Consider the following 13,612-nt stretch of genomic DNA (forward strand, 5'->3'; position numbering starts at 1 on the left):
CCCATTTCATTATATTTCGTGGTAGGCATACCACCCGCTCCCATTTCATTTTATTTCGTGGTAGGCGTACCACCCGCTCCCATTTCATTATATTTCGTGGTAGGCGTACCACCCGTTCTCATTTCATTATATTATTGCGGCGTGCAACCCGATCCATATATAATATTGTTGCGGCATGCAACCCGATCCATATGTTGCGGCGTGCAACCCGATCCATAAATATAATAGTGTTGCAGCGTGCAACCCAATCCATATATATATAACATTGTTGCAGCGTGCAACCCGATCCATATATATAATATTGTTGCGGCGTGCAACCCGATCCATATATATAACATTGTTGCGGCTTGCAACCCAATCCATATATAATATTTACAAATATAACAAGAGTCCCGACAAGGGATCAAAAGGTCTACACTATCCCGGTAAGGGAAAAAGAAACAGTTATAACCAAACTTGTCACAACACTTATCTACCTCAGTCCTACCCAAAACTTGTTACAACATCTAACTACCTCGGCTATACCCAAACTTGTTACAACACCTAATTACCTCCGCTATACTCCAAACTTGTTACAACGCCTAATTACCTCCGCTATACCCCAAACTTGTCCCAACATCTAACTACCTCAGCTATAACCATAATCCTTAACTAACACAAAGAATCATCAACCTAAGTATCTGTAATATCAATTAAGAACACAATACAAGGGAACCACAACTCACAATAGCCCGGCAAGGGAGCAACATAATGATCTCTTCTCTTTCTCACTTTTACTTCACAATTCACTTCATCACTCGAGCCACTGCTCTAGAGGTTCAATTATCACATATACTTTCACAATTCATTATACAACTGGAGCCAACGCTCCTCAACGTTCATAAGTCACAATTCTTTTCACAACTTTACACAACAAATAGAAATTTTCACCAAGGCCTGAATAATACAACGAAATCATGGAAATCACGATATAAGACTCACGGTCATGCTCGACACCGACGTATAGATACTCGTCACCATGCCTATACATCGTACTCAACAAGAAACAATTAGCAAATAGGACACAACTCCTAATCGCTCAAGCTAAGGTTAGACCAAACACTTACCTCGACGCATCGAACATAATTCATGCTTCAATTATAGCTTTACCCCTTGATTCCACCACCAATTCGTTCGTATCTAATCAGAAATTACTTAATTACATCAATAAACGCTAAATGAATCAATTTGAATGCATAAAATGAATTTCCCAAAGTTTTGCCCAAAAATTCCAAAATCGCCCCCGGGCCCACGTGGTCAAAACTCAAGGTTCGAACCAAAACTCGGCTACCCATCCCCCCACGAATACAAATATATGATTTGTTTTGAAATCGGACCTCAAATCAAGGTCCAAACCCCAATTTTAGAAAAACCTAGGTTCTACCCAAAACCCCCCAATTTCACCCATGAAAATCCTTGATTTTAAGTTAAAAACATGTTAAGTAATGTTAATGATTGAAAGAAATGAGTAAAAATCAACTTACAAATGATTTGAAAGAAGGTTTGTTCTTGAAAAATCGCCCAAAGGAGTTGTGTTTTTAAAATGGGGTGAAAATGTCTTAAAAATCGACTAAGTATGAAAAATGCAGGTTGCAGATATGGGAATTGCGAACAAAGTTTGGGAATTGCGAACTGGGAATTGCGAAAAAAGTTTGGGAATTGCGAACTGGTAATTGCGAACAAAGTTTGGGAAATGCGAACAATCCTGGGAATTGCGAGAAAAGTTTGGGAAATGCGAACCTGGTAAATGCGAACAAAGATTGGGAAATGCGAAAAAGCCTGGGAATTGCGAGAAAAGTTTGGGAAATGCGAAGCCTGGTAATTGCGAACAAAGTTTGGGAAATGCGAACAATCCTGGGAATTGCGAGAAAAGTTTGGGAAATGCAAAGCCTGGTAATTGCGAACAAAGTTTGGGAAATGTTGGGAATTGCGAGAAAAGTTTGGGAAATGCGAAGCCTGGTAATTGCGAAAAAATTTTGGAAATGCGAACAATCCTGGGAATTGCGAAGGGAAATGCGAAGCCTAATAATTGCGAACAAAGTTTGGGAAATGCGAACAGTCCTGGGAATTGCAAGAAAAGTTTGGGAAATGCGAAGCCTGCAGGCCTGCAATTCCTTAAGTCCAAAATTTCACCCCGTGGCCTATCCAAAACTCACCCGAGCCCTCGGGGCTCCAAACCAAACATACACACAACCTCAAAAACATTCTACGGACTTATCCGTGCGATCAAATCGCCAAAACAACATCATATACATCGAATTAAGCCTCAAAATCCATGATTTCTTCCAAATTTCATAAAACATCAAATTTTCCATTTTAAGTCCAAAACATGTCAAACGACGTCCGTTTTCAACCAAACTTTACAGAAAGTGCTTAAGCCACATATAAGACCTGTACCGGGGGCTGGAACCAAAATACGGGCCCGATACCATCACGTTCTAATCAATTTTCATTTCCAATTTCCTTAAATATTTTCAGAAAAACAATTTTACTCAAAAATTCATTTCTCGGGCTTCGGACCTCGGAATTCAATTCCGGGCATACGCCCAAATCCTATATTTTCCTACGGACCCTCCGGGACCGTCAAATTACGGGTCCGGGTCCGTTTACCCAAAATGTTGACCGAAGTCAAATTTATTCATTTTAATATCAAAACTTAGCATTTTTCAAAGAATATCATATTTAATCTTTCCGGCTACGCGCCCGGATTGCGCATGCAAATCGAGGCGACCCTAAATGAGGTTTTCAAGGCCTTGGAAGCACAGAATGAATAAGAAAACAAGTGATGACCCTTTGGGTCGTCACACACACTAAAGACAATATCAGGTCCGTTGGCAGTGAGATAGAGGAGAGACCCAATAATGCCTCTATACATGGTTTGATTCACAGGAGATCCAGTTTCATCCATGTCCAGTCGAGTGGCAGTAGCAATGGGAGTGTCTATCACCTTTGCTGCTTCCATGTCAAACCTCTTCAAGAGCTCCCTGATATATTTTTGCTGACAAATAGATATACCCTTTGGGGACTGTATTACTTAAATACCCAAGAAGAAGTTCAGTTCTCCCATCATGCTCATTTCAAATTCACTTCCCATGAGTTTTGCAAATTCTTCACACAGAGAATCAGCTGTTGCCCCAAAAATGATATCATCAACATAGACCTGAACAATGAGCAGGTTCCTTCCCCGTTTCTTAAAGAACAGAGTGTTGTCAATTTTCCCTCTTTTAAAGCCATTTTCCAAGAGGAACTTTGACAACCTTTCATACCAGGCTCGAGGAGCCTGCTTCAGCCCGTACAAGGCTTTATCTAGTTTAAAAACATATTCAGGATGTTCATGACATTCAAACCCTGGAGGTTGCTTCACATAGACTTCTTCCTTAAGAAGTCCATTCAAAAATGCACTTTTGAAATCCATTTGGAACAAGGTGAATTCCATATGAGATGCAAAAGCAATTAAAATTCTAATAGCTTCCATGCGAGCCACCGGAGCAAGCGTTTCATCATAGTCAATCCCTTCCTCCTGATTGTAGCCTTGAACTACTAGCCTGGCCTTGTTCCTTGTGGTAATTCCATGTTCATCGAGCTTGTTTCTGAAAACCCACCTGGTTCCTATAATGGTTCGATCTGAGGGTCTAGGTACCAGGTGCCAAACATTGTTTCTTTCAAACTGATGTAGCTCGTCTTGCATGGCTACAATCCAGTCTGCATCTTTCAAGGCTTCCTTGATATTCTTGGGTTCTATCTGAGATAGAAAAGCTGAGAAGGCAATTGAATTTCTGGCTCTTGACCTGGTTTGTACTCCGGAATCTAGAGGAGTAACAATTTTGTCCATCGGATGAGAGCTTTGGTATCTCCAGTTAGACGTCTGAGGTTCATTTTGAGAGGATGTGGGTGCGTTTGGCTGGTTTTCCTCCGCTCTTCTCTCAGGTGCTGGTCGAGTTCCCTGAACTGCATCAACCACTCATTCTTCAGCTTCAGTGGTTGTAATTGAAGTACTTGGTTCCATTGAAGATGAGGAAGTATTGTCTTCACTCAGCTCTTTACTTGACTCGTCATATCTGCCTTTCCATTTGTCATGTTAATGACTTCACCAGGTACTAGTAAGGGTTTTCCATCTTGATCTTCTTCAGCACTCTTCTCACGGGATGGATAAGACTCATCAAAAATAACATGAACACTTTCCTCCACACATTGAGTCCGCTTATTATATATCTTGTAAGCCTTGCTTTGAGAAGAGTAGCCAAGAAATATTCTTCATCACTCTTGGCATCGAATTTACCAAGCTGATCCTTTCCATTGTTGAAAACATAGCATTTGCACCCAAATATTCTTAGGTGAGTTAGCTTGGGTTTCCTTCCATTCAACAATTCATAGGGGTTTTGTTCAGAAGTGATCTGATCATGCACCTGTTCACCAAGTAGCAGGCAGTGTTGATAGCTTCAGCCCAGAAGTTCTTTGCAATTCCACTATCGATTAGCATTGTTCTTGCCATCTCTTCCAAAGTTCTGTTCTTCCTTTCTACTACTCTATTTTGCTGGGGAGTTCTAGGAGCTGAGAAGTTGTGAGTGATGCCATTTTCATTGCAGAACTCATCAAATTTGACATTGTCAAATTCTGTCCCATGATCTGATCTAATGCATGCGACTCTAGACTCCATCTTCACCTGGATTTTCTTTAGAAAGCCACAAACACCTCAACGGTTTCATCTTTAATTCTGAGAAACAGAGTCCATGTGAATCTTGAGTAGTCATCCACTATCACAAAAATGTATCTTTTTCCTCCTCTGCTTTGCACTCTCATAGGGCCACATAGATCCATATGCAGAAGCTTTAGTGGCTTTGAGGTGCTCACATCTCTTTTAGACTTAAAGGAGGACTTCTCATGTTTTCCTCTAGCACAGGCATCACAGACTTTTTACATCTTGAATTTTGTCATAGGCAGACCATGGACCAGGTCCTTCTAAATTAGTTTTTTCAGAAGAGAAAAGCTTGCGTGGCCCGGTCTTCTGTGCCATAGTTCAGCATCATCATCAACAGCTTTCAGACAACTCAGATCACCACTTTGTAAGGACTCGAAATCAGCAACATAGATGTTCTTGTATCTTTTGGCCACAAGTACCACTTCACCAGTTACCAGATCAGTGATTGTACATATTTTGGACAAGAATTCCACCTTGTTTCCTTTATCGCAGATTTGAGAGACACTCAAGAGACTGTACTTAAGGCCATTGACATAGTACACGTTTTCAATAGAATGAGTGAGTGACTTCCCGACTTTTTCAACTCCAAGAATGTACCCCTTTTCCCATTGCCAAAGGATACACTCCCTCCTTGTAGGGCTTTTAGTGAAAGAAAGTCCATGGTGTTCCCAGTCATGTGCTTTGAACACCCACTGTCCATGAACCATTATTGTCCAATTCCTTTCACTGTTCCCTGCAGAAGGAGATTAAGAGTTAGTTTTAGGAACTCAAGCTAGTTTGGGTCCCTTGTAGTAGGCAAGAGGATGAATAAGAAATCTCTTAGTCCATGCTGGTAATGTGCGTTTTTTGTGAATGGAACCTGGTCCCTCTTTTGTAGTCACCTTTTCAGCAAGCACTTTGTTTTTCTGAACAGATTGATCCCTGGCCTGGCAATTTTCTTTATCGAGCCCATTGTTCCCATATTGGGTATATGGTCAGTTATCAGAGACTGTGACGTACTTGTTGTGAGGGTTGTGAGGAGTTTTCTTCCTTTGGAACCCTATTCCCTACCTATTTTCACCATCATTAGTGTGTATGGCAGTGGTAGCTTTTGAGGACCAGGTCCATTTTAGGGACTTTTCAAGATCATTCTTTTCTCTTTCCAGATCAGTTTGGAGGTGTTTGTTTTTCTCAATTTCAACACACATCCTAGTTCTCGTAGCTTTCACCTTATTTTCAAGCCTAATGTGTTCCTCACTGGCTATCTCCTTTCCCTTTCCAGAATTTTCAGGTTTTGACTTAGTCCCTGGTCTCACTATTGTTTCCCTTAGGTCTGTAATTACTTCCAAAAGATCATTTTTTTTTCTTTTCTGAAGTTTTTAATGGTTTCCTTATGGTCAATAACTACAGCCACTAAGTCGTCTCTGGTTTGTTCAGATTCTTCTAGTTCTAAGGTCAAAGAATCCCTATCCTCCACAAGACTATGATATGCATCAATTAATACGTTAGCTAAATACATGAGTTCTTTTTGGAGAATAGGATTTCAGATTTCTCTGAACATCCCCTGAAGTTTACCTCTTTGTTGTCATCGTCTTCATCATCATCTGATTGGGCCATCAAAGCAAAAGTTGAGTCATATTCAATTTCCTCGCCTTCAACTGCCATCATGGAACTATCACCAGCATCAGGTTCATCTTCAGACTCACTAGAGGAATCCCCCCATGCTTCAAGAGCCTGTTTCATCATTTTGTCAGCAGATCTTTTTCTTTTGAAATCCTTGAAAGGAACCTGGTTCGTCTTAGCTGTTTTCTCATGGTTGTTCTTGGAGAATTCTTGCTTCAAGAGAGGACAGTCTTTCATGAAGTGTCCAGGCTTCCCACACATATGACAAAGATCATAGTTTTTTGGTTTGTTAGAGCTGTCCCTTTTTAGCGATTCTCCATTTCTTCTGACCATCTTCTGAAATCTTTTGGTTAAGTAAGCCATGTCACTGTCTTCATCACTTAAGTCATTGTTGTCAGCTTTAAGTACCAGGTTCTTTTCCTTCTTTGGTTCTCTTCTTTCACTGTCTATCTTCCTCTTCATCTCGTAGGTCTTCAAATTTTCAATCAGCTCTTCTATGGTCAGCTCCTGTAAGTCCTTTGATTCAATAATAGCATTCACTTTGCTTTCCCAAGCGCTAGGCAGAATGCTGAGGATTTTCCTCACTAGCTTGTTTCTAGGAATGATTTCACCAAGTGAGTGTAACTCATTTATGATGGAAGTGAATCTTGTATGCATATCTTGAATGGATTCATCGTCCTTCATTTTGAAGAGTTCATACTCGATAGTGAGCATATTGACCTTAGACTGTTTTACTTATGTGGTTCCCTCATGAGCTGTTTGCAAAGCTTCCCATATCTCCTTGGCAGTGTCACAGACGGAGATTTTATTGTATTCTTTAGGTCCTATTTTACATACTAGAATTTTCTTGGTACGAAAATTCTTCTCCACAGCTTTCTTGTCTGCGCCAGTGTATTCTTTACTGGTTTTTGCCATTGAAAATGGAAGCTCTTCCAGTACCTTTGTTGAAACATAAGGACCATCGCATATAATATCCCATAACTCAGAATCCCCAGCCATGATAAAATCATGCATTCCTGTTTTCCACCACCCATACTACTGTCCATTGAACCTGGGTGGTCGGTATGTAGATTGGCCATCTTAAAAATTTGGTGGAGCAGCCATGATGATCCTTCCTAGGTGTTAGCCTGATAGGAGGAACCCGCTCTGATACCAATTGTTAGTTTATATGAGTCCACCAAACAGTAGAGTACCTGGCCCACTACGAGATTCTGCTGAGAATGCTAATAACTGTAAGTAAATGAGACACGGGATTTTTACGTGGAAAAATCCCACACAAGGGGATCAAAAGCCACGACCTACACCAGTAGGCTTTCAACTTCACTAACTGGTACAAACCTATTACAAGCCACTTTGTAATGACTCCATCACAAAGAATTTAACTCAACTAACTTGTGGTACTCTTACCACAAGCCACGTTGTGACTCCCTAGTTAAAAAGACTTTTACTAACTTGTGATGCTCTCACCACAAGCCACTTTATCACTCTACAGTTACAAAGGCTTTTGCTTATGACTAAACCTAGTCATAACATATACTCAAAAGAGTTTACAGATTTTACAAGAGGATTTCCTAATCACCGCTTCTAGATAAGAAATTTAGGAGATAGAATAAGTACAATCACAAAGCTACAACTCAACTAAGGACAACAACATGCTAACTTTAGGAACTGGTCCATAGTTGCGTTCAACTTTGTTCTTCAAGCTCGTGAGGATTGATTTCTCTATTTTTTTCGAAAAGCTTGAATAAGGAACTGAAACATTCAAGTAATGTTTCAATATAAACTCATGTTGGTACACCCTGATCACATCACTTGAAATGATGTGAGTACTTTAGTTGGTCAGGGAATGAGTGGGCGCTGGAAACAGTGCAGTGCGGCAGAAACAGTGCAGGCAGTCACTTCATTTCCAGTTGCGTCCAATTGACTTTGTACTGCCATGAGGGAACCACAAGGGTATCAGTTCCTTGTTTAGTTTCCTTGCTCCTGAAGCTGTAGCAGTTCACATTTAACTGGAATCCGTTAAATGCAGTGTAGTCCAAGTGAGTCAGGTTCCTTATCTGGCCCTTGACATTAAGTTTTTTAGATCATCAAAACATAAGGCAAAGACATTGAAAACCTATCACTAGGAGATACCGAGTACATTCTGAGGGAAATCCATGAAGGCACATGTGGAAATCATTCAGGCACCAACTCATTGGTTCGAAAAATAATCTGAGTCGGCTATTACTAGATCGATATTGAAAAGGACGCGAAGGAGTTCGTATGAAAATGTGATGAATGTCAAAGACATGCTCCGATGATTCAAAAACCCGGGGAGCTGCTGCATTCGGTGTTGTGACCATGGCCTTTCATGAAGTGGGGAATGGACATCGTTGGCCCCCTCCCATGGGGCACCCGGTAAGGCTCAATTTGTGTTATTTATGACAGACTATTTTTCTAAATGGGTGGAAGCCCAGGAATACGAGAAGCTCAGGGAGAAGGAAGTCATCGATTTCATTTGGGACCACATCATATGCCGGTTTGGAATGTCGGCCGAGATTGTGTGCGACAATGGGAACAATTCATCGGCTGCAAAGTAAGCAAGTTTCTTGAAGACCATAAGATCAAAAGGATCTTATCTACACCTTACCACCCTAGTGGGAATGGACAAGCAGAATCGGACAACAAAACCATACTCCAAAACCTCAAAAAGAGGTTAACCGGCGCCAAAGGAAAATGAAAGGAAATCCTGCCCGAAGTCTTATGGGCGTACCGTACGACCTCAAAGTCCAGTACCGGGGCCACCCTGTTCTCACTGGTTTACGGCGCCGAAGCTCTAATACCGATCAAAGTCGGAGAACCAAGTATCAGGTTTCGATTATGCAACCAAGGAATCAAATGACGAGGCCATGAATACAAGTCTGGAGCTATTAGATGAAAGGCCCGAAGCCTCCCTTGTTTGGTTGGCCGCCCAAAAACAGCGGATTGAGAGATATTACAATCGAAGGGCCAACCTTCGACACTTCAATGTCAGGGACTTAGTGTTAAGAAAGGTCACGCTAAGCACCCAGAACCCGAACAAAGGGAAGCTGGGGCCAAACTAGGAAGGACCATATCAAATTATTGAGATCACCGGAAAAGGATCGTACAAACTCGGAGCAATGAACGGTGAATGATTACCGAACAACTGGAACGTAAATCACTTGAAGCGACACTACTACTAAGGTACGACCCCATTCGTTCTATTTACTTGTTTGCATTTCGAACTAACAGTTGCAGGCAACTTTCAAAGAACGATACAATTTTTTAGGCCTGAAAGCATGCGTTGCACTCTTTTTTCCTTGAATCGGTTTTGTCCCAAATGGGTTTTCCGGTAAGGTTTTTATCGAGGCAACAGTTAAATCGTACTAACTTAGAATTGAAGGCCGATTACGAACCGGTATCGAAGATCACGACAACAGTATTCGAGGTCTCTCTATGATCGGTCCCGAACACTGGGGGGCATTACCTCAAACAACGACTTTAGCAAGGAAAGAAACTTTGTGATTGAATGGTCTCGGCTCGATCGATAGGATCTACTGTAAGGGCCAAACGGTCAAATGAACTATGCCCCCATAGACTGCTCGAGCCCTGGCATAAACTTGTACACATGTGTAACTATTACGCACAAGAATAAAAAGAAGTCTCTACCTTGCAGATAAATATCTTGTCCTTTAAAAAAATTTCTTTCTCTTAAGGAACTCTATAACAATCTCATTTGTATATTATAACATATCATTAAAATTGGTTCCATAAATAACTTGACTTTTATAGTGAATGACAGAGAGGTTTGATTGTAGCACATAAACAGAGTAAATATTTAATTAAGAGAGATTATATCTTAAGACATAAATAAGGATAAAATAGTCCAAAATCTCTCTAATTAATGTTTTCTTAAATGACGTGTAAAAGAGAGATAGGACGGATAATTTGAAACTGATAGAGTATAAATCATATAAAAACCATTTATGTCTCAACTTATTCATCGACCAACAAATCTCGCATTTGGCACTCACGTTCTTGCAGTTGCTTCTCATCAGTGCTTGTGGAAATCAGGATCCTTTACTATAGTCACTGGACAGGCCGCATTTGCCAATACATAGTTTGTCACACTTCCCAACATTATCCTGTTTTATAATTGCCACACCGAAAGGAACACATTCAAAAGTTGATTCAGTACTTATAGAGTGAAAAATGAAAAATGGATTAAGTTATTGAAAATAAGTACACCTTTGGATGGTACTTAGGCCTCTGCTACCCATGACCAATGAATTCAACTTCAGATCTTCAATAGAGTCACACACTTTCTCTCTAGCATCTCCCCAATACACTTTTGCCACAATGTTTATCTGTACAAAAATCAAGAAATGACTAAAGAGAATGCAACAATTAGAATTAAGAAAAACATATACAGTCAAACCTCTTTATAACAACATCGCTATATAACAATTATTCGCTATAAAAACTAAGTATCTTTTGGAACCAATTTCCATGCTATGTTATAATTTATGTTCTCTATAACAGCATTTTGCTATAACAACCAAAAAAATCTAGAACAAACGAGGTTGATATAGAACGGTTTTACGGTAATTAATAGATCAAACCTCTTTCTGCTTCGCAGCTGTATCAAGCAAATCAAGAACTTGGACATCACTCTTGATATCATAATACTTCAGCACATCTGGCTCCCTAAACTCCACCCACGGAACAAGTGCTAACGAAAAAAAGAATATTTACACCATCAGATTACTTTACTTAACGATAACTACAGATAACTGCTGAGAATTAATTGTTGAGAAAATAAAACAGATAACGTTTTATAACAGATTAAATTACACAAATAGGGTAACTTACGAGAACCCGTTTTAGCCCAGAGCTGATCGCGGGACTCGCTGAGAGTGTGAGTTTTGATGTGCATGATGTAAATGGTGTCACCTTTAGCAGCCAAGTTTTCAATGGTCCATCTCAGAGCTGCTTTACTGCTCTTTGAGAAATCCACTGCCACTCCAATTGCCCTGTCCTTAGCCATTTTTTCACTCCTTTTTCCTGGAGTTGTTATTCGTTAATTATTCTTGTCCTTAACAAATAGAGGAGAGTCAGTTTTTTGCTTGTGAAAACAGTTTTTTTTATTTTTTTTTACTCTTTTCTGTTCCACAAAATTCTTTTTGAGGTAAGAGGTGGTACTTGAATTGTGGAGATGAGAACTAGAGAAACTCTCATCTAAGTGATGCATTGTAAATTTATAGCCACTAGGCTTAAACTTAAGCCATAGTTTTCGTTTGTGGCCTCCCTTTCTATTTTTATTAAAGTCAGGACCTCTCCATAACAACATCCCTATATAACAACTATTCACTATAAAAGTCAAGTTTTTTTCGAAACCGATTTTAACATTATATTATAACATATGTTCTCTATAACACTACTTCATTATAGCAGCCAAAAATATCGGAACAAACGAGGTTGTTATAGAGAAGTTTGACTGTATTTACGAATCTGGATATGGGATTGCTTATTTAGCTTACAAATTTCTTGTGTTTGTTATCTTCAATTGGCTCCCCAGTAAGGAAGTAAAAGAGAAAGCTAAACGTCGGGATATTGGGCTTAATTTAACTCCAAATGTTAACTCATGAGGTGAGAATTGTTCAAGATCATATAAACAAGAAAGAATTTCAAGAAAATACACATAATTTCACACCAAAACAAAAAATGGCCCATGTTTTTAAAGTTTACCCGCTATAGCCCAGTTTGTATAGAATATGAAGGAAAGATTTCAATCACTAACCTAGTTCTCTTTTTCCCTACACGCCCAAAATGCTCTCTCTCTCTCCATGTGCCTCTTCATTCTCTACAGGCCATCATCTTCTATCCTCTATATTTTTTTGATCTATCTCCCATATTCATCTTTTATCTTCTATAATTTTTAAATATATCTTTCATCCTATCTTTTCTCCTCTCTAATTTCCAGATCTAATTTTTCTTAACTTTTTTTAATTCTCTCAAACTTTCTTAATGCAAAAAGATGAAAATCTAGAGTAAGATGAAGAATATGTAGTTAGTTGTTCGTTTGAAAGAATTGAGGAAGAAAACATTTGACCCTTTAATGATTTAAGTAATTTTGATTGATAAATCTCGAGTCTCTTACTGTGAGCATTTGGTATCGAAATATAAGTCCCAAAAATCATAATTCCGCCACTGACGAAGCTAAAATTTTCAGATCTGGAAGTTTTTACTGTGAATTGGTGCTTCAATCCAGATGGGTATTGACTAATAATAGTATTATTGATCGGGTGAGACAAAATTTAAGAATTTGGGATTCATCTAGACCTATCTTGAGTTGATTGGTTCTTCTTCTTCTTTTTGATAATATTGGTGTTAAAACAGAGGTGTAGTGATGGACATAAGGTATTTTTCAGTGCATATGCCGTATAACTGGTGTTTATACACACTTATACAAATATTGTATAATTATGTATAAAATAGGTATAAGTGTGTAGATTTGTGTATAATGATGTATAATTATATTTTTTTCAATGTATAGGGTGTATATACATTATTAATGTATAAGAGGTCTCATGAAAGTTTACCACTTTTTTTTATATGGAAAATTTTGTGTTGAAATAAAGGTTTAATGATGGTTGGAAAGTTTTTTCCTAGTGTAAAATATGCATGTTGAATTTATGTACATTCAGTGCATATGTTGTATACTCATACATATGTATTATATATATTGTAGAGAAAATACATAAGTTGTCCATCAAACTTGTTCGGAAAAATCATTTACACACATATGTAGTATGAGTATCTTGGATGGGAAAAGGGAAATGGTGACAGAAAGAAGAAAAGGTAAAGAAAGGAAACAAAAAGAGAAAAAAAATAAGAAAAGAAGTAAAAGAAAGAGGGACGCAGACAGTAAAAATATGTCTATTTTTAATCCTTTCCCTCTTACACGCGAGTTTGGAAGAGTGAAACTACTGCCTTTGCCACGTCACCATTTAGAGTGATATTAAATTCACCTCAAACAAAAATAAGGGGGACATAGGTCACCCGTAAAGTTAAGGTGTGTAAATGATTTTTCCGGACAAGTTTGATGGGTAACTTATGTATTTTTTCTATATTGTATAAATATATATATAAGTGTGTATAATTATATATATATACGAGCATATAATAATGTATTTACATTGCATCCAATGTACAATTGTGTGTGTGTGTGTGTGTATATATATATATATATATATATATATATATATATAT

At 38.7% G+C, this 13,612-nt stretch overlaps 1 protein-coding gene across 1 annotated transcript; it reads right to left on the minus strand.

Annotated features, from left to right (window-relative positions):
* Window positions 1-10,224: 10,224 nt before the first annotated feature.
* LOC109220767 (universal stress protein PHOS32-like) lies at window positions 10,225-11,628 on the minus strand. Its single transcript, XM_019385234.1, has 4 exons — window positions 11,213-11,628; window positions 10,963-11,072; window positions 10,589-10,707; window positions 10,225-10,485 (listed from the first exon to the last, which is right to left on the minus strand). The coding sequence occupies exons 1-4, from the start codon at window positions 11,385-11,387 to the stop codon at window positions 10,395-10,397; spliced, it is 495 nt and encodes a 164-aa protein (XP_019240779.1). The 5' UTR covers window positions 11,388-11,628; the 3' UTR covers window positions 10,225-10,394.
* Window positions 11,629-13,612: the final 1,984 nt, after the last annotated feature.

The sequence above is a fragment of the Nicotiana attenuata genome, unplaced genomic scaffold (assembly GCF_001879085.1).
Source record: "Nicotiana attenuata strain UT unplaced genomic scaffold, NIATTr2, whole genome shotgun sequence".
NCBI classification, from domain to species: Eukaryota; Viridiplantae; Streptophyta; class Magnoliopsida; order Solanales; family Solanaceae; genus Nicotiana; species Nicotiana attenuata.

What these genes read in the sequence shown, in the direction of transcription:
- LOC109220767 (XM_019385234.1), bottom strand. Translation starts at nt 11,387, where the DNA reads ATGGCTAAGGACAGGGCAATTGGAGTGGCAGTGGATTTCTCAAAGAGC. An exon ending in CTGGGCTAAAACGGGTTCTC is followed by an intron (nt 11,073 to 11,212) that starts GTAAGTTACCCT and finishes TTTTTTCGTTAG; the next exon opens with CACTTGTTCCGTGGGTGGAG. An exon ending in GGCCTAAGTACCATCCAAAG is followed by an intron (nt 10,486 to 10,588) that starts GTGTACTTATTT and finishes ATTATAAAACAG; the next exon opens with GATAATGTTGGGAAGTGTGA.